At 41.2% G+C, this 19,226-nt stretch overlaps 1 protein-coding gene across 1 annotated transcript in view; it reads right to left on the reverse strand.

The window, feature by feature from the left end:
• CPNE8 (copine 8) overlaps positions 1-18,201 on the reverse strand; it is a 224,197-nt gene extending 205,996 nt beyond the window's left edge. The window contains exon 1 of the mRNA XM_028113255.2: positions 18,065-18,201. Coding sequence (XP_027969056.1) covers positions 18,065-18,201 — 137 coding nt within the window. The remainder of the gene's footprint in view (positions 1-18,064) is intronic.
• Positions 18,202-19,226: the final 1,025 nt, after the last annotated feature.

The raw sequence follows: 19,226 nt of genomic DNA on the forward strand, positions 1-19,226 counted from the left end.
CGCTTGGGTGGCTCAGTCAGTTAAGTATCTGCCGTCAGCTCAGGTCATGATCCCAGGGTTCTGGGATGGAGCCCCGAGTCATGCTCCCTGCTCAGCGGGGAGTCTGCTTCTCTCTCTCCCTCTGCCTGCCATTCCCCCTGCTTGTGCTCTCTCTCTCTCTCTGACAAATAAATAAAATCTTTAAAAAAAAAAAAGAGTTCTTTGCTAAGTGACAAGAACTTTCTACATACTTTAATGATTTTATATACCCATACAATCCTCATAGCAACTATTTGAAAAGGAGCTTCTCTCCTCATTTATAAACCAAAGCAGAGAGAGATTAACTTATCTAAACTTAGCTGGCAAAATATGAGCTCTGCTCCTTAATACATGACACCATTTCCCTTATTATGTTACAACACTTGAGACTGTGTATCCTCATTTTCCTCAATCCCTCCTCCTGCCTGCTCTACACACCAATAGCTGCTTTCAGCTCACTTGCTAACAGCTAGGTGGGAAATGACCTTGCACATATTTTAAACAATTTTCAGGCTTTATTACTTCTCCCGGAGCCACTGCATGAAGCATGTTTGCAGGTGACAATCACTTGTCCAAACACCAAAAGCTAGTGACTGTGACAGGTCCACAAATCACCACCAAGTAGAAAGCTGAAGGCTAACACTACATCAGCTCAGAGGTAGCTGCCTTCCACATCACTTCAAAAATATATTGGTCACATGACTACATTTTCTAACTCTCTGTTTCTTTGTCTGTTAGTTGTTGAGCAACGTACTGCTTCTATACGGTAAAAAGTAATGTGTCTTCAGGCTCAACATTTCAAAACAAAAAAAATCTTTATAGGCAAGGTTGTCTTGAGTCAGCTCTCTTTAAGACTTAAGCAACCAAGGCATAGGCTATGCCAATGAGAAAAAATAACATGTTATGAAGGTAAGGTTAGGTTGGCTCAGTTTGGTTTTGATTGGTTCTCCAGATTTTAAGGAACATCTTCTGTAATTTCTTTAGATCACTGATCATTGGACAATTGAAAGGTCCTTAAGAGCAATCTAAGAATTAGCAACAGAGTTTAAAGAGAAGGAATTAAGCTGGAAAGGAAATTTGTCTGTAAACATAAACGACCAGGGGAGATAGGGAGACTAAAAATAATTTTCTAATATGTATCTGTTATCCTTGTCACAAATGATTAGACCAGGAATTTGCCCCAACTCAAAAACATTCATCTAGGGTCTAGAAAATAAGCAAATAAACAAATAAAGCTCATTAGCAACTATGAAGCCATGCTACCTACAATATTTTACCAATCCTAGAAAATAACAGAATGAAACAAATATAGGCAATGGTTCAGCCATGTCTCCCTGTTCCTGCCTTTATACAACTGATTTTTTTCTCAAATCAATTGATGTTACACTCTTCCCTGTACTTACGCCTTCCAGTCATGGTTCCCATTCATCTGGGATGCTCTACTTTCCTCTCTTCAACTGTACATTGAAAAAATAATTATTAAACACTATATGCAAAAGATTGGTCTAGATACTAACTGGATACAAAGGTGAGTAAGAGGGGCGCCTGGGTGGCTCAGTTGGTTAAGCGTCTTTCGGTTCAGGTCATGATCCCTGGGTCCTGGGATCAAGTCCCGCATCGGGCTCCCTGCTCGGCGGGAAGCCTACTTCTCCCTCTCCCTCTGCCTACCGCTCCCCCTGCTTGTGCTCTCTCTGTCAAAGAAAAAAATAAATCTTTTAAGAAAAGGTGAGTAAGACACAGTTCCTGTCCTACAGGAATTTATAATTTAACAGTTGTCTAATACTCTTTCAAATGTTTATTCGACAAGCACTAAGTTATTAAGTGACAGAAAAAGGATTTGTTTTTGGAGACTGTGATAAGAACACATGGGCTCCTGACTCTAGATTATTTGTATTCTATTAAGGGGACAAATCTGTAAACAAATACGTGTAGCAGAATGAGGAATGTGTATAATAAATTCGTTACAGATGACAGAAAGGGAGGAATAGTCAATTCTATCCGAAGGATCAGGGAAAGTAGTCCGAGTTTATGGAGTGAGATAACGAAGTGAGGCAGAACTATTCCCACGAGAACGAGGCTTGAGTATCATAGTTCTCTCAGGAAATGCAGGTGGTCTGAAATGACTTTGAGTTTAGGAGAGAGTTTTTAGAGGCCAGTGGGGAGCAAGAGGGTGGTGGGACATGGAGAGAAACAGATGAGGCTGAAAAGCTAGGTCAGGGTTTGTAAGGTTCTCATGGACTTCATACAGAGGCAATTAAAGGTTTTTAAACAAGAGAGTAAGAGTATGATGGTATTTGCTTTCTGAACGGGCCTCCAGCAGTTCAATGTGCAGGATAAATGGCAGGAAGAAGGATGGCCAGAGCAAGATGTGAGGAGGGGAGAGGCAAGGAACTTTTGCCATGATGTCCATTGGAGTCAGACAGGCCTGGACCCGCTCAGAGGCAGAGAGGTCAGCCATGTTAAAGAGGCAAGAGATCAAGGCTTGAGGCTCACCTGGCAGAAATCCTACAGGGCTTGGGGAAATAGAGAAAATGGTGGGAAGGACATATTCCCTTGAGGGAAGCAAACTGGAATTCTCACGAGTGCCTGCCTGTACATAGTTTGAAAAATCCCTGAAGCAATTCTGATGATGATAACCCTCATTTAGAACAGCTGGGGGAAACCATGCCGCCAAAATGAAAGTGATACAACCACCCAATAATTTCATTTTTTTAAATCACAGTTGTTTATACATGTGCTAGAAATGTTCCTCGATCATCATTACCATATCACCATGTATTGAACTAATTCATCCATGTACAGCCCTCACTGAAACAAAGTAGCTTTTTTTTAAGGATTTTATTTATTTATTTGAGAGAGAGAGAATGAGAGATAGAGAGCACGAGAGGGAAGAGGGTCAGAGGGAGAAGCAGACTCCCTGTCGGGCAGGGAGCCCGATGGGGGACTCAATCCCGGGACTCCAGGATCATGACCTGAGCCGAAGGCAGTCGCTTAACCAACCGAGCCACCCAGGCGCCCCTGAAACAAAGTAGTTTTATAACTTTTCTTTTTCTAGGAAGAACGGCTATTGAGGTCAGCGTCTCTGGAAAGATTCAATGTAATCAGGCAGGATATAACATTTTAGGCAAAATATAATCAATTGAACACTTAGATACTTCAGCTGTATCACAAGCACTTTGGGAGTTCTTCAGCCCATCCAACAAAACTTTATAACCAGACAAGTGCAGGAAAAAACATGACTTATGGATAGTGATTTAAGTAAACACGCTCATTTTTTACTTGTGCACATAAAAAGAAGTTCTGTGGGGTTTTCCTCCCCTTTTCTATAGAAAGTATGATTTCCTCTTCATCTTCCCATTAACACTTTTTTTTAGTTGAATTTAGACTTTTCTAAAATTTTGTTTTTCCCTTTTATGACAAAAATTAAAATTGGTGGGGAAAAAAACAAAACAAACAAACAAACAAAAAACCACAGGGTCTGGCAGAAAGTACAGTAGCAGGTAAGAAACCTAATGCTTCTTGAAGAAGCCAGGTCACCGAACAGTTCTTCTTAACCTTGATTCTACCCAAGTGAAACCATCATGTCCTGCTGCACTTTATCAGTTCACCACATAATTTACTAGAAACATCTCTCCCCAAGACAAAATCTTCCTTGGGTTAAAGATATGCTCATTCATTTTCTTATTTAGATATGTTATACAGGATCTCATCATATATATAAATTCTATCATTTCTCTTTCTTTGCATATTATTCATCCCAGATTAAATAAGCAAATCATCTGCTACTGTTTAAAAGTAGTAAGTGTTTACTTCTAAAACTAGTTTTCTTATTTGGAGGCAAAGTCAGTTCATTTAAAATTTTTACTTGTCTCTCATTTGTTCACAAATAAAACTTTATGGGATGTTTTATATAAACTAGGTAATATTGAGTAATTATAAGCTTTTATTAAATTGTACTGGTAAAATGAGTCATTTTAATGCTCTTACTGTATATACAAACCAGTATTTTAAAAAGTTTAGACACAGACAAATTCATGTGTGTTCAGATTCATTTTTCCAATCTGTCCATAAGGCAGCAAATGTTTATTGAAAGCCTCCCAATGTGCAAAGCAGATAGGTTTTTGAAAATCAAAGATAAGACAAATATGCACTCAAAGTTGGTAGAGGAGACAAACATGCAAAAAAACCTAAATAATTACATCAAAATAAAATAAAAGTACAAGAAATGCAGTGTAGGAACTCAAAGGAAGAAATGATTAATCCCAGTTCAAGAATCTAATAAAACATTATAGGGTTGCTACAAGGGAGGTATATAGGCATACCAAACTTTATTTTGATTTGCTTTACTGTGGTTCACAGATAACTGTGCTTTTTTACAAATTTAAGGTTGTGGCAACCCCATATCGAGCAAGTCAATCGGTGCTATTTTCTCAGCAGCATTTTCTCACTTTGTGTCCATGTCACATTTTGGTAATTCTCGTAATATTTCAAACATTTTCACTGTTAGTATATTATCAGTGATCTTTGATGTTACTACTGTACCAACCTAGTTGTTTGATGGCACCACATACCACATCCATTCAAGATGGCAAACTTAACTGATAAATGTGTGTGTTCTGGTAACTGTACTGACCTACTGTTCCTCTGTTTCTCTCCCTCTCCTCAGGCCTCTCTAGTCCCTGAGACTCAACAATACTGAAATTATTGTTCAAGTGAAAGGAAGAGTTGTGCATCGCTCACCTTATGTCAAAAGCTAGAAATGATTAAGCTTAGTCAGGAAGGCATGTCAAAAGCCAAGACAGGCCAAAAGCTAGGCCTCTCTGAAGCTAGTTAGCCAAGCTGTGAATGCAAGGAAAAAGTTCTTGAAGGAAATTAGAAGTGCTACTCCAGTGAACACACAAATGATAAGAAAGAATAAAAGCCACATTGCTGATATGGAGAAAGTTTGAGAGGTCTGGATAGAAAATCAAACCAGCTACATTTCCTTAAGCCAAAGCCTAATCCAGAACAAGGCCCTAACTCTCCTCAATTCTATGAAGGCTCAGAGAAAAGATGAAGCTGAAGAAGAAAAGTTGGAGGTTAGCAGAGGTTGATTCATGAAGAAAGAAGCCATCTCCATAACATAAAAAGTGCAAGGTGAACTAGCAAGTGCTGATGGAAAAGCTGCAACAAGTTATCCAGAAGATCTGGCTAAGATCATACACGAAGGTGGTTATACTAAACAACAGATTTTTGATGTAGATCAAACAGCCTTCTATTAGAAGATGCTACCCTGGGCTTTCATAGGTAGAGAGAAGTCATTGCCTGGCTTGAAAACTCCAAAGGACAGGCTGATGCTCTTGCTAGGGTCTTAATGCAGCTGGTGACTTGAAGTTGAAGCCAATGTCCATGGACCGTTCCCTAAATCCTAGGGCCCTTAAGAATTATGTTAAATCTACTCTGCCTGTGCTCTATTTAAGGAACAACAAAGCCTGGATGACTGTACATGTATTCACAACATGGTTTACTGAATATTTCAAGCCTGCTGTTGAGACTTACTGCTCAGAAAATAAGATTTCTTTCAAAATACTACTGCTCATTGACAGTGCGTCCGGTCATGCAAGAGCTCCGATGGAGATGTACAATGAGATTAACATGGTTTTCATGCCCGCTAACACAACACCCGTTCATCAGAGAGTGATCTTGACTTTCAAGAATCATTATTTAAGGAATACACTTCATAAGGCAATAGTGGCCATAGACAGTGATGGATCTGGGTAAAGGAAATTGAAAACCTTCTTGAAAGGATTCACCATTCTAGACCATTAAGAACATTTGTGATTCATGAAAAGAGATTAAAATATTAACATGAACAAGAGTTTGGAAGAAGTTGATTCCAACTCTCATGGATGACTTTGAGGTGTTCAAGACTTCGGTGTGGAAATAACTGCAGATGTGGTGGAAATGGTAACTAGAATTAGAAGTGGAGCCTGAAGATATGACTGAATTGCAGTAATCTCATGATAAAAGTTGAATGGATGAGGAGTTGCTTGTCATGGATGAGCAAAGAAAGTGGCTTCTTGAGATGGCATCTACTCCTAGTGAAGATATGGTGAAGATTGTTAAAATGACAACAAATGATTTAGAATATTACATAAATTTGGTTAATAAAGTAGTGGCAGGGTTTGAGAAGATTGCCTCCAATTTTTAAAGAAGTTCTACTGTGGATAAAATGCTATCAAACAGCAGCACATGCTACAGAGAAACTGTTGATGAAGGAAGAGTTACTCGATGCGGCCAAATTCACTGTTGTCTTATTTTAAGAAATTGCTAGAGCTACCCCAGTCTTCAGCAATCACCACCCTGATCAGTCAGCAGCCATCAACATCAAGGCAAGACCCTCCACCAGCAGAGATGATGACTTCCTACAATCTCAGATGATCTTAGTATTTTTTAGCAATAAAGGATTTTTAACTAAGATGTGTACATTTTGTTAGACCTGATGCTATTGCATACTTAAGAGACCGCAGTATAGTATAAACATAACTTTTATATGCACTGAGAAACCAAAAAGTCTATTTGACTCATTTTAATGCAATATTCCCATCACTGCAGGGTCTGGACCTGAACCTACAATGTCTCTGAGGTGTACCTTCAAACCAAGGATAGGCATGGGTTGGAGGGAGGGGAGGCTTTTCAGTCTGAAGGAAAGGACCAAAAATGGTGAGAGATAAAAAGTATACACAAACGATCTGGAGATTGGCAAGTACTCCACTTTGGCTAAAGCCCATGTCTGAGATGTGACTGTCAGGAGATGGATATCTGTCCAGGATGAGGGAAGACCCTCAACACCATGTTAAAGCCGCTCGGATTCTCTTTTATGAGAAAAGGAAAAAGACTGAAAGTTTCTGCAAAAGGAAAATCACACAATTCAACCTTTATTTAGGAAGCTAACTACACAACATGTGAAGAATAGACCAAAAATGTGAATGCTGGAGTCACAGAGAATAGTTCAGAGAATATTTTAATATTCTGGGGCGCCTAGGTGGCTCAGTTGGTTAAGCGACTGCCTTCGGCTCAGGTCATGATCCTGGAGTCCCGGGATCGAGTCCCACATCGGGCTCCCTGCTCGGCGGGGAGTCTGCTTCTCCCTCTGACCCTCTTCCCTCTCGTGCTCTCTATCTCTTATTCTCTCTCTCTCTCTCAAATAAATAAATAAAATCTTTTAAAAAAAAGAATATTTTAATATTCTGGGGAAAAATACAACTTCCTGAACAAGAAGTTTGGCAGCAAGAATGGAAAAGGAAGTGACAAAACACTTTGGAGAGCCAAGCCAAATAGAAAGTGTCATTGACTGATCAGACACTGTTAAGTAGGTTAAAGGTTATAATGATAGAAAACTAATAGGATACAAGTCACTTGGTATTAGTTTACTTTATTTCAAAAGTGAAATATAGCATGCTTTCCCACAAAACCCAGATTTTCCTTAAGAAACTTTCCAGGTGCTACTTCAGGCAGCCAGCACTTAAGTAACAACTAATCAGTAAACAAAAAATTGAACCCATTTGCCATCTCCACTAGAAGCTCTGTATTTGCTAAGATATAAATGGTGGGAGGGGGGAAGTAACATATTACAGAAGTGAATTGGAAGAAAGGCATGGATATTTTTAATATCAAACATTATTCATTTTCAAGATAAAGAAAGCCAGCTATAGATCTCTATTGAGAGGAAAAACTAGAACAGCAATAGTAGAGCTTGACATCCCTTTGGGAGAGTATTAAGTGAAATGAGGACTTTGAAGTAGGAAGTGGCTGGCATTAGAAATAGTCTACCTTAATATCCCTTTGAAAACTCAAACACTAGAATTAGGGTCTAAGTTTTCAAATGGGCACTGACGATCATAAGATTTTCTTAAATCTAAGCATGTTTACATTGTATTTCAAGGTCCTACTTCAGTGTCATTGAATTAACAAGCTCTGAGTGACATCCCAGGTCAGTTAGACCAGGGACTGAACCTTTCATAGGAAGTGATGCCCAGAAGAACTGGTAGAATTGTCAAAGGTCACAGAGCCAGTGTCACAAACAGGATGAAAGCTTGGGGATTTCCATTATATTTGACTGGCACATACCACAAGGAAGAAAGAAGTCACATAAATGACATTCAAATGACAAAATGACCTAAGTAAAGCAAAGAAATTACAACCATTTAACTTAAATTGTGAGACAAATCTTGAGGTGAAAATCAATCATCTTTTCGCTAGTATACTTCAAACTTTTCTCCAAAAATAATTTTAAATTCACTAATTTAAATTAAGAGAATTAAGAGAAATTAAGAGAAACATTCACTATCAGCTTAATATTGATTAGGCTTCCTTTTCCCAACGCCTACAGAGAGGCTTTAGATGAAACCTCTAACGTAAAAATCAATTGCAATCAACTTTCTAGTATTTCTGCTTCCACAATTAATTTGAAAGTTGAGATATCCAGATAAGTCAGACAATGAGCCATGTCCAAAATTCACTCACTCACTCTCTCTCTCTCTGTCTCTCTTATTCTTTGCTTTATAGCTGGGAAACATGAAAACCTATTGAAGACATTAAAGAAGAATGATTGAGCTTTCAATTACCTAGACAACCATAAATAATGTGATATTCCCATTACAGGAGTACATTTAGATAAAAAAAGATTTGTAAGAATGCCCACAGCGTTATACATACTGAGAGGACAGAATAATAAGGATCTGTGGGCACTGAGAAACAAATTTCTCAAAATGATTCTAAAACCACTATTATACTAACTAAGGCTGAGAAATGTTTTGGTTTCAACCAGGTATGACAATTATAATCATATCTGGTTGACTGCACTCTCTGGCATTTGAGATTTTTCCTAATAAAATTAATGTGTCACTTGCGATATGTATATATAGATATATGAAGACAGCAGCTAATTAGCAAAGTAGAAAATACTGACTTTTACAAAGTCACGTCACAATTCAGTTAGTCAGAATACTGTGCTGACATTTTCAATATCTAAATAATTATTCTGCTTATATGGAATTCTGAAGAGCATATTTGCTATGAAAGGGGACCCTGGAATTTATTATTGAAAAGCTAGCAAGTTAAGTGGTGACTTCCTCGTTATTAAGAAAGCAGAGGACTGACATGACAGAGCTTGCAGTCGGTTCTCAACTCCTGTGGTAAGTATGAATGTCACATAGTCGATTCAATTAATTTCCCTCTACTTTTCATTTGCCTGGTCCATCACCTTTGTCCAGCATTTAGCTTTCATCTCACCCTGCCTGCTGATTTCTAGTTAAATAGTCTGCTCATTACTTAATTTCCCACAGCTTCATTACTTCAATTTCCCTCAGCAGCAGCAAAGAGGTAAGAATCAATACTTGGAAATTAAACATCAAATGGTTAAGGTTTATGCCACTAATCTGAACTGTTCTACCCACAGCTCTCACCAACGGGGGACAGAAAAGGCACTGAAGAATTCCGTATCCCCTTTGTGATGGTACAGATAACGTCTGTTATAACTGTGTCTCTCAGCTCTGTCATTTCTCTTCAGTCACCGACACATCAATACCGATAGAAAAGAATCCCACCCTTAAAGCCTGAAATATGTAACTTATGGAAGAATGCCAGAATACTTCTGGTGCACAAAAGTATATACCTAAGAATTAGACATATATGGATTGGGAACTCAAGCTTGCCACCCCCTAAGTGTGTGACTTAGGCCAAATTACTTAAACTCTCTCTGAACCTCAATCTTCTCACCTAAAAATAGGACATAAATCACCTGTTTCACAGAATTGTTGTGAGGACTGAGTGAATTAGCAGATGTAAAGTGTTTTCCACATTGTCTCACGTAGGTTTAGATTTCGACTTTAAATAAAATATATAGCAAATGTCGAGAGCCTTCCTGTTTCTTGACTTCATTAGTACAGCTTATAACTGAATAGTTCCACCAATAAACAGAAGTACTTACTTCCCAGGGACTATCACCGATATTTTGTTTCTTCAGAGTTTCACAAAGTTAACTGATAATTCCCTCAGTGTTTGGAGTATTATTCTTTGTAGAATAAACTTGACAAAATGTCTCATAACTTGAACGAGAATACCCGAGAGCTAGTGTCCCTGGCTGAAGAGGCATTAACATTGATGGTGGTCACAAGTTTGGAAATATTAAGGTATTGCACGTCAGGCTGTGAACAATGGCCCTTCGGGCAAGGCACCTTTTAAATACATCTCACTTTATTGTTGATGATAAAATCTTCATCCTCCTTCAGCCTGTGTTGTCATCTACTCGGAAATGTTTTATCACATGTCCAACACGAAAGAACTGTCTAAATGTCAGTCCATTGATTTTATTGGCAGGATACAAGAACGTGGCAGAATGTGCTTTCCTTCTAAAACTTTGTTGTTAAACACTACTTTCTATCTGTCAAATCCCATTGGGTCCACATGTCTAATTGTGTGTGTTGGTGTGGGGAGAGCCATGGAGTAGAATCTGCAGAAATGTCCTATGCACTTCCAAATCCACACTCTTCTGACCACTTTTTTTCTATACGTCCTCCACATTTAGGTATTATGAGCTGGGTTATCATTATCACCTTGAACATGAAGTTTTATGTCACCTTGCATTTCATGTTTCTTTGACTCCCCTAATTGATTATAAATCTGTCCAAAATACAGGTACCTGTCTTCTATGTTGCTTTATTCCACCTAGTAATATATTCATAAGAAAACGAGATAAGACTAACAGCTATTAACTGCTTTTCTTGTTAAAGGCACAATCCCGTGCACTTTATAGACTTTATTTCATTTACCTCTCCAATAATCCTATAAATTTGGTTTTTAAATCATTTCTGTATTACTGATTAGGAAATGAAATTCCAAAAGTTGAAATAAGTTACCCGAAATAACATTCCAAAAAGGGATAAAAATGGGATTTAAAGACATCTGTCTGACTCCTAATTCCATTTTCTTGCTGCTATACTCTGCTGCCCCAAATTCTCATTAATCTTTTAATGCAACTTTCTCGTGGGAATAAAAGTATTTAGAAAGGTGCAGCCAGTAGTTTAGGACTTGAGTCTGCTTATTTAAAGAGGAGTAGGGGGGTAAACAACCAAAATAAGCTATTTAAATCCCCTTGAGAAGATAGCTTATTAATAACTTCAGGTCTAGAAAACTATCCCCGGGAAAAAAATAATCATAGCTGTTGTCAAGTGTTCATGAATAAAAATGCTCATTAGCATTATGCTGAATAGTAACTTTATGAAATAAATTTTGGAAAATAAGAGATAAGTTAAATAAATATAGTATGCCCATAAAATAGACTACGTCACAGACATGGAGGGTTATTTTTCTCAAAACCTAATGACAGTAACATATACATGATATAAAACAAACCGAATGGTACAGAAGATAAATTGTATAGAATATAGTATGATCCCTTTATATAATGTGTGTGAGCATATGCACACACACGTACACACGAGGGAAAGAGAGAGACTATAAAGGTGACGTTATAAATAAGAGAGAAATGAGCTAAATGTTCATGGTTTGATGGAACAGTGGGTGATTTTTATTTGGTATGCATATCCACCTGTAATTTTGAGTGCTTAACTAATATGAAAAGCAGTATTTTCACTCATATAAATGTATTAACTTACTAAACCCTCAAAACAAATAAAAGACATAGGAGCTATTATTCTCCCCACTTTACAGATGAGGAAATTGAGGAGCAGAGAGATTAAGTAACTTTCCAAGGCTTCACAGCTAGTAGTGGTAGAACTGGTCTAGTTCCACACCCGTGCTCTTCAAGACGAAGTAAAACTGGCTCAAATAAGCAAATGTTATTAGTTCCAAAACAGGCTAACAACTGAATAAAACCCCTTTCAGAAGGACTGTTTTTCTTCCCTGCCTTGAGTAAACATAAATAGGGAATGCAGGCTGTGCCACAGAAAACTGCCTAAAAGAGAACAGCCTTGACACCCTCTCTCTCGGGGCCTCGCTTTGTGAATTGCTTCCAGACTCACATTCTCCACATCCCAGGGCTGTTTTAGAACAACCCAGGCCCCAGATGCTACACACACACACACACACACACACACACACACACACACACACACACACACACACACAAAAGAAAAAAAAAAGAAACACCACAGGGCAGACCAAAATATTGGTGGAACACCACAAGGAAGGCTTTCGCAACTCCCACGTAGAGACTTTAAGATCACTGTCCAGAAAAGCCCTCGTACAAATATTCCTGAAACTCTGGGGCTAAGCCAAACCCACAAGGCTGAGAAAAGCACCGTGGGGTCACTACATTTTTGAACCACGAGTCCTCAGGAACTACAGGGACAGAGGAATACGATGTTAAGGCCATGCCACACTTGGCCCTCAGTTTACCTGTTATTTAACACAGTAACAAGCATTCTGGCTTCCCCTAGCTTAAAGTAACATTATTAATTTTTCAGTTAACAACATCATTTGAAACCTATTTACACATTAAGTCCAAACTTCTTGTCTTTTTAAAGAAGGGTAGAGTATGTCTAAGAGCTAAACCAACAGGGACTGGAGTGGAAACCCCCACTGCTGTGTTTGAACTCTTTCCTTCTTTAACCATAGATAATCGGAACAGCGAACGCATCTCCTTCAAACTGGGCCAATCCCCACTAGACCAAGCAGATTCTCTCTCTTGCAATATCCATTTGCTTTCCCAGGTGGTCTGGAACTGGAACTGTAACATGTAAACTTGCAAAATATAGGCATGCCACCAGTGGATGGAGGAACAGAAAAAAAAAAAAGTCTTCAAAGTAAGAGGGAATAAGGAAGACGTGAAAAGAAACACGTGAAAAGGAGAAGAAAGGGAAAAGCACACAGAGCTTCAGTTATCTACCTGTTTCATTCACAATACACTTGCGAGCTCTCACAACCTTTCACGGACTGTGAAACCACAAGCCTCACTTACTCCAAGTAGAGAAGCAAAATCACAATAGTGCTGACCTTGACACTACCGTTTCTAAAAGCAACAGTCCAACAGCAGCAAACTTTTTCCTTTGTATAATCTTTTACAAAAGGCCTGTAAACAGCGATGTGTATGTAAGCAACATATGTTTAACAATGAGCTCTCCAAAAAAAATGCTGAATGCAGAGATATGTGTGTGTGCATGTGTGTATTTACATAATTCGTTATAAATTTTACTGACATAAAGTATGTGTAGCTGAGCACACAACTTCAAGATAATAAAAGTGTATTTCCATAGGGCCAACTGATTCCCACAGAATGTCTTTAGTGCAGACAACAACAAAACAAGCCCTGATTTGCAGTATTTCCCGCTTTCCATGGTGTAAATATTCCCACTACGGCCAACTTCAACCTACCAATGTGATGTCACTGAACAGGGATGGAAGAGATGAGCAGTAGCACGGGATGCGTAATAGTGTCACCTCACTGATTAAAAAGATAGAGAACAGGTGACAGTAAAGAGTATAGATAACAGTAAAATGTAGTAAAATCACTAAGAAGTGATAACTTTTGAGTATGTCTTAACTTTGTTTTAAAATATAATGTACTCAATTTTAGGTTTATATGATTTAATGTTTAGTAATTGCTTTATTTAACAACTGGTGCACAAACTCCTGTCTCAGTCCCATTCAGGTCAGATCCAGCACACATCCCTGGAAAGTATCTCCCAATATCTGAGAAGGACAGGTATTGCTAATCCAGATCAAGTGACTACAGCCAGTCATTTCCTCATCAAACAGGTAAACATTTTAATGTGTATTATCAGCACATGATAAACCTGTGAACAGTCCAGATTCCTGGGCCCCAGTGCCAGAGATTTTGAGAGTAGATCTGGCATGGGGACCCAGAAGTCTGTATTTTAATAGGCAAGCAACCCTCTCCAGGCCAGACGATTTATTCAGAGAATGTCAGCATCCAACATTTGTCAACTATATTCTATGCCAGGCTCAGAAACCATGGACATGAAAGGAACAAAACTTGTCTTCAAGGTGAATACAGAAACCAAGAGTTATAATGGAACTCTAATACTGATACCTACCACTTTGGGAGAGGAATCCTGAGAGAAATGATGTTTGACCTGAGTCTTGAAGAAGGGGCACCAGCTAATCAAAATGACAAGGGGGAAGGGAGGAGGGGTGTTCAGGGCAGAGAGACGGGCAGGTGCACAGAGGACTCAGTCCACTAGGACACCAGCATGTGCTTTGGGGACTGTATCACTGATAAATGTTTTGCAGCCACATTTATCTCTCATCAGCTTTAGCACAGAGTAAGCACATATTAGTTAGACTATATCTAGTCACGGTGTTCATGAGAGGAGCAGCGGCAGATGAGGCAGAAGAGTCATTGCCAGGTCGGGTGGGACTTTACAGAACACCTGGTACAAAGTAGGTGCTCCCATTTTGTATTCTTCCTTCAACGTGAGTGTTTAAAATTGGTCTTATCGCCAGTATAAGATTATTGCTGTGAAAGAAGTTACATGTGGTGGCTAACTTACAAAGTCTAGAAACACAGAAGGCTCTCACAGCTTTTTTAATGGATAAGCTACCTTCTCAATCGGAGAAAATGACTGAGGCTATGGGTTAGAAATAGTTCACCGAACCGAAGTTCCGGAGAAATGGGTGATTACTACGTATTATTTTTCCCATTGGTTTTACCTTGTTCTAATTCATCTGTTTTAGAATCCAATGGGAATGCCATAAATGTTATTTTACGTTTCTAAGGTTGTATCATTTCAGCTATTGGCATTTTAATTAGGTAACCCAATTAACTTTAAAAATCTATGAAGTAACGGAATGAAGAAAAATGAATGCGAGTACTACACAATGGGTTAAAGGGAAGTCGTAGAGTAGGAGCTTCTCTACCTAAACAGCTAGAAGAGTGAACTTGTCACCCTAACACACCAAGTCTGTGGCCACCTCCATGTCATACTGTCCCTTCTCTAATGCAAACCATGCCCATCCATCTCACCTCCCCTCAAGCCCCATCTCCTCCTTGTAGAATATTCCAAGCAATCCACTGCACAGTGATCTCGTCCCTCTCCGTGCATGATCCTCATCTTCAGATGTAGTCCTACGTGATCATGTATTATGGAATACCCATCTCCCAACCAGCCTTTACATTTTCAGAGAACTTCTCTTGCATGTGTCATGGAGCAGGGCATAATGCTAAACATATAAAAGACACTAAACACTTGGTGAGTGAAGAGACCAAATGATCTCCATGAATTATAAACATAGTATTGAAGCTTCAAGCTTCAATTGTTGATTTTCTCACCTCCCCCAAAATGAAGATTAAAACATCATAAAGATTTTTAAAGGTCTCAGACTGGGGACAAAGAAAGGAGGTTATCAAAAGGGATTCCATTCTTGAGTTGTTTTTTAAGTGTCAGCAAAGCCACAGAAGCATCTATGTCTCTAACATAGAAAGGCAAAGGAAATTCCTTGCTCTGCTTGCCCATAGTACAACTGAGGGGCCTACAATTGAGCCTTGTTGCTAAATGAAATCCCCCCCCCAAAACATCCTAGAATATAAGCTCTTTATACTCATCAAAGAAGAAAGAGAACAGGGATCCCCAGGCTGGCTCTATCCCTGCCTTCTTTACCAATTTACTGAAGTACACAAGAGAAGGACTATTTACAGAATTCCAAACTGAAGCATATCTAATACATTTATTCAGTAAATACTATTTCCAGTATCATAATAGCTAACATATTTTAACACCTTTTGTGTCCTACAGTGTGTAAGCACTTTTCTGACACCATCTTATCAAACTCTGATATCATTCTACATGAGATAAATAACCATAATTTTCCTCATTTTAGAGATGAGGAAGCTCAGCTTAAGTAACAACTCCAAGGTAACAATGTAAGTCACAGAGCCAGAATCTGTAACAGGGTCTCTTATGCCAAAGCCCAAAGGACACCATCTATGTTTACAAGATTCAATTCCCAACAATGTAAGTACTCTAAATACTTGGGTTCTATTTCAGGACTTTTGTTTTTTAATTTGAAAACTTAAAAGTTATTATTTTTTTAAAGATTTTATTTATTTATTTGACAGAGAGATAGAGCACAAGTAGGCAGAGGGGCAAGGCAGAGTGGCAGGCAGAGGGAGAGGGAGAAGCAGGCTCTCCACCGAGCAGGGAGCCAGACGTGGGGCTCGATCCCAGGACCCCAGGATCATGACCTGAGCCAAAGGCAGACGCTTAACCGACTGAGCCACCCAGGCACCCCTGAAAACTTAAAAATTAAAAAACAAGATACCAAATCAATGGTATGAAGAAAAGGCTAGAACAAGGGGATGTCCAGGGCCTGCGGTACCAAGTTTAAACAAACTGGCTTAAAGCCAATTAACTAGAAGATTCCACACACACACACACACACAGTGGTTAACTGTGGATCCCATGGGCAGATAGACCCATGAAGGTATCATTTCCCCATCAGTCCTAAAGAGCTTTTGGGAAATTTGGATTTAATTTATAACATTTTAATATTCATTCCAGGCACAGACCACATGCCATGCAGGCTTTGTAGGATGTTCAGCAGAGGAGAACTCTAGAAAATGCTTTTATTGTAGGACTTTTGGCCTTGCATTATGTGTGTATACTAATGACCTCCCTTGAGCATCCAAAGGCAGCTTCAGAGAACAGAAAAAGGCCTAGCAATTAATGTCTGAAAAGTGTTTTCCATATAGCTTCACCTGTTCACTTAAAGCAAAGAACACAGTAAGGCAAGAGCCAAGCTTAGCTGTCATTAACAGCATTGTTTCCACAGTCTGAGGTCAGCCTTAAGAGGAAGCTAGCAATCACGGGATATAGTTTCAGGGATAGCTGAAGGCTATTCCCTATCCCCTAATTAACACTTCTACTGGTTGTTGGTGCTTAAATTTCCACAAAAAAAGAAAATCCATTTCTTTGGCTTTAACCCAGTCTTCTGAAAATGCAAAACCGAATACTCCTGGGGTGACAGCATTTTAAGTTTCAGGGTTTATTTACATCCAAGATTTCCCAGGTTTGTTAGATTCCTTCAAGGCAAATTTTGCTAAGGAAAGGAATGTGAGGGGGTGGCAATTTAGGGCACTGAAAACAACCTGGGTGCCAAAGTGGTCAGGAGAGAAGAGAGTTTTCCACTGAGAGAGATCCTAGTATGGAAACATGGGAGTGGGCTCCAAAGTCGTTATGATGCCAATTCTCCCTCTCCTGTTGCCATTATCAATTTAGTATAGTCTGCCCCATCTCCTTCTCAAAATCTTCTGCGATACAGCAATTATGCGGCTTTATTTACAGGAAAACTGACCCAAACAACGTCAGGCAAAGGAGTTGAAATTTACAGTCCTTGGGCAGCTGCTACAAGCACTCAAACCGTGTCTACTCGCAGGCAGAAAGTCGTGACTTCCCAGATTTTAGGTAAGGCACACATTTGTCTGCAAAGAGAGCTGGAGCCGAAATCTCTACCTATCAGGCATAAGGCAAGAAGCCCGGAGGGGCGGGGGTGGGGGTGGGGAGCAAGCTGGATGGCTCCAGGAAGTGGGTGGGGAGGAAGCTGCGAGGTTTGGAGCCAACTGTAGCAATAGCAGGTTTGCACACGCCTAGCGAAGGGAGTCCCGGGCCACTGCGTGCATTGGTCACAAGCGCTTTTGGCAATGCTGTCCCCTTTGATTCCCGTCATCACCCAACCACACAGCTCGGGTTTGGGGCGTAAAAAGGGCTTGCAAAGTGGGCGGCGGCCGGGGTTCCCGCCGCTGAGTCACAGCCCAGGCAACTTTTACTGCATTTCCCAGAAAGAAAATTAAGAAAGTCTCAGTTCCGTAGCCCACCACTCGCTTCCAGTTCGCGCTCTCCGCTCTGTGTCATTGGAGCTGGGGGGTGACTCAGACCCACAACTGGGGTGTTTCCCACTCGTCTCGCAACTTCTCACCCCAGCAAAGCCTCGGGGTACCCCGAGCGCTTGGCAAGCGCTACCCAACAGGCAGATGGAAGAGCAGGAGGAGGGAGAGCAGGAGGAGGGAAGGGAAGGGCTGCGTCCTCACCTGCAGGACACGGACACCTCCACCCGCGTGGCCGGGATGGCCGCGCTCAGCTGGTTCAAGTCCCCGATGCCCGCAGTGCTGGTGTAGCGGCTGTCCATCTTGGGTGGAGGCGCCGCGGACTTGTCCGGCGCCCACATCCAGAGCTCGGGCAGACTAAGAGCTCCGAGCCCAGCTCCCGACAGCCGGGGATGGGGGTGGAGGGTGGAGGCAGAGGAAGGAGGGCGGAGGCAGCTCGCGGGAAGGGGGAGGGAGAGGGAGGGGGAGGCGGACCCGAGCAAAGCCGCGAGGGAACCGCGAGCCAGTCCTGGCCCAGGCCGAGGCCGCCTGGGAAGTGGCGCACGGGGCTCCCGGCTTCCCTGCCCCCTCCTTGCAGGCAGCAGCCCCAGCAGGGGATAACTTCGTGATCCTTGCCAGGCTCCGGGTGCCAGGCTCTGAGGAGCCACCGGGACACCTGACGAGGTAGGGGGCACGAGACCCAGACCCCAACCGTCTAGGAGAGCAAGCCCTGGCCGGCTGGGCGCGCGGCTAGGGTTTTGTCTCCGCCTTTACACACCCCCTCCCGCCTCCTGGGCCGCGACTCCCTCCTCCTGTCAATGAGGTGTGGACGGGAATGTCACGCAGTTCGCTTGCCTGGGCTGGAAGCTGGAGGTGTGGGCGCCCCTGCCTGTTCCTAACTCCCCCCATCGTAGGTCCGTCCCTCCTCACCCCGCGCGGGTCCTCACCGAAGCCCTTGGAGGTCCCTCCCACCTTGCCTTCGGGCAGGTGAGCCGGGTCCCCGTTTCTGGACTGCCCACTCTCGGCCATTTGAGGGTTGGGGACAAGGGGCATGAGGACGATCTCCAGTGTTGCGTATGCGGTGGTAAAGTGACGGATCGAGATCTGGGACAAGGTGGGAACAGGAGGGACTCTAATGTGGAGGGAGGGGGACTATTTGGGGCTTAAGGGGACCATTTGGTTTCCCTCTTCCCTCAGTTCCTCGAAATATGGGGGTCTAATTGTGACAATTCTCCTGTAGTCAGGACTCTTCTGCGGCCCCTCGCTTCCAAATGCTTGGAAGTTCTGCCCTGAAACCTGGAGGTCACAACCCTTTAACGCAGCTCCCTTACCCCGACTCCCACCGGTAAGACCCGAATGAAACTGGACGGACGGAAGCAGAGAGAAG

Source organism: Eumetopias jubatus, unplaced genomic scaffold, assembly GCF_037043125.1.
Source record: "Eumetopias jubatus isolate StellerSeaLion01/CBP00866 unplaced genomic scaffold, mEumJub1_p1.0 scaffold_8, whole genome shotgun sequence".
NCBI lineage: Eukaryota > Metazoa > Chordata > Mammalia > Carnivora > Otariidae > Eumetopias > Eumetopias jubatus.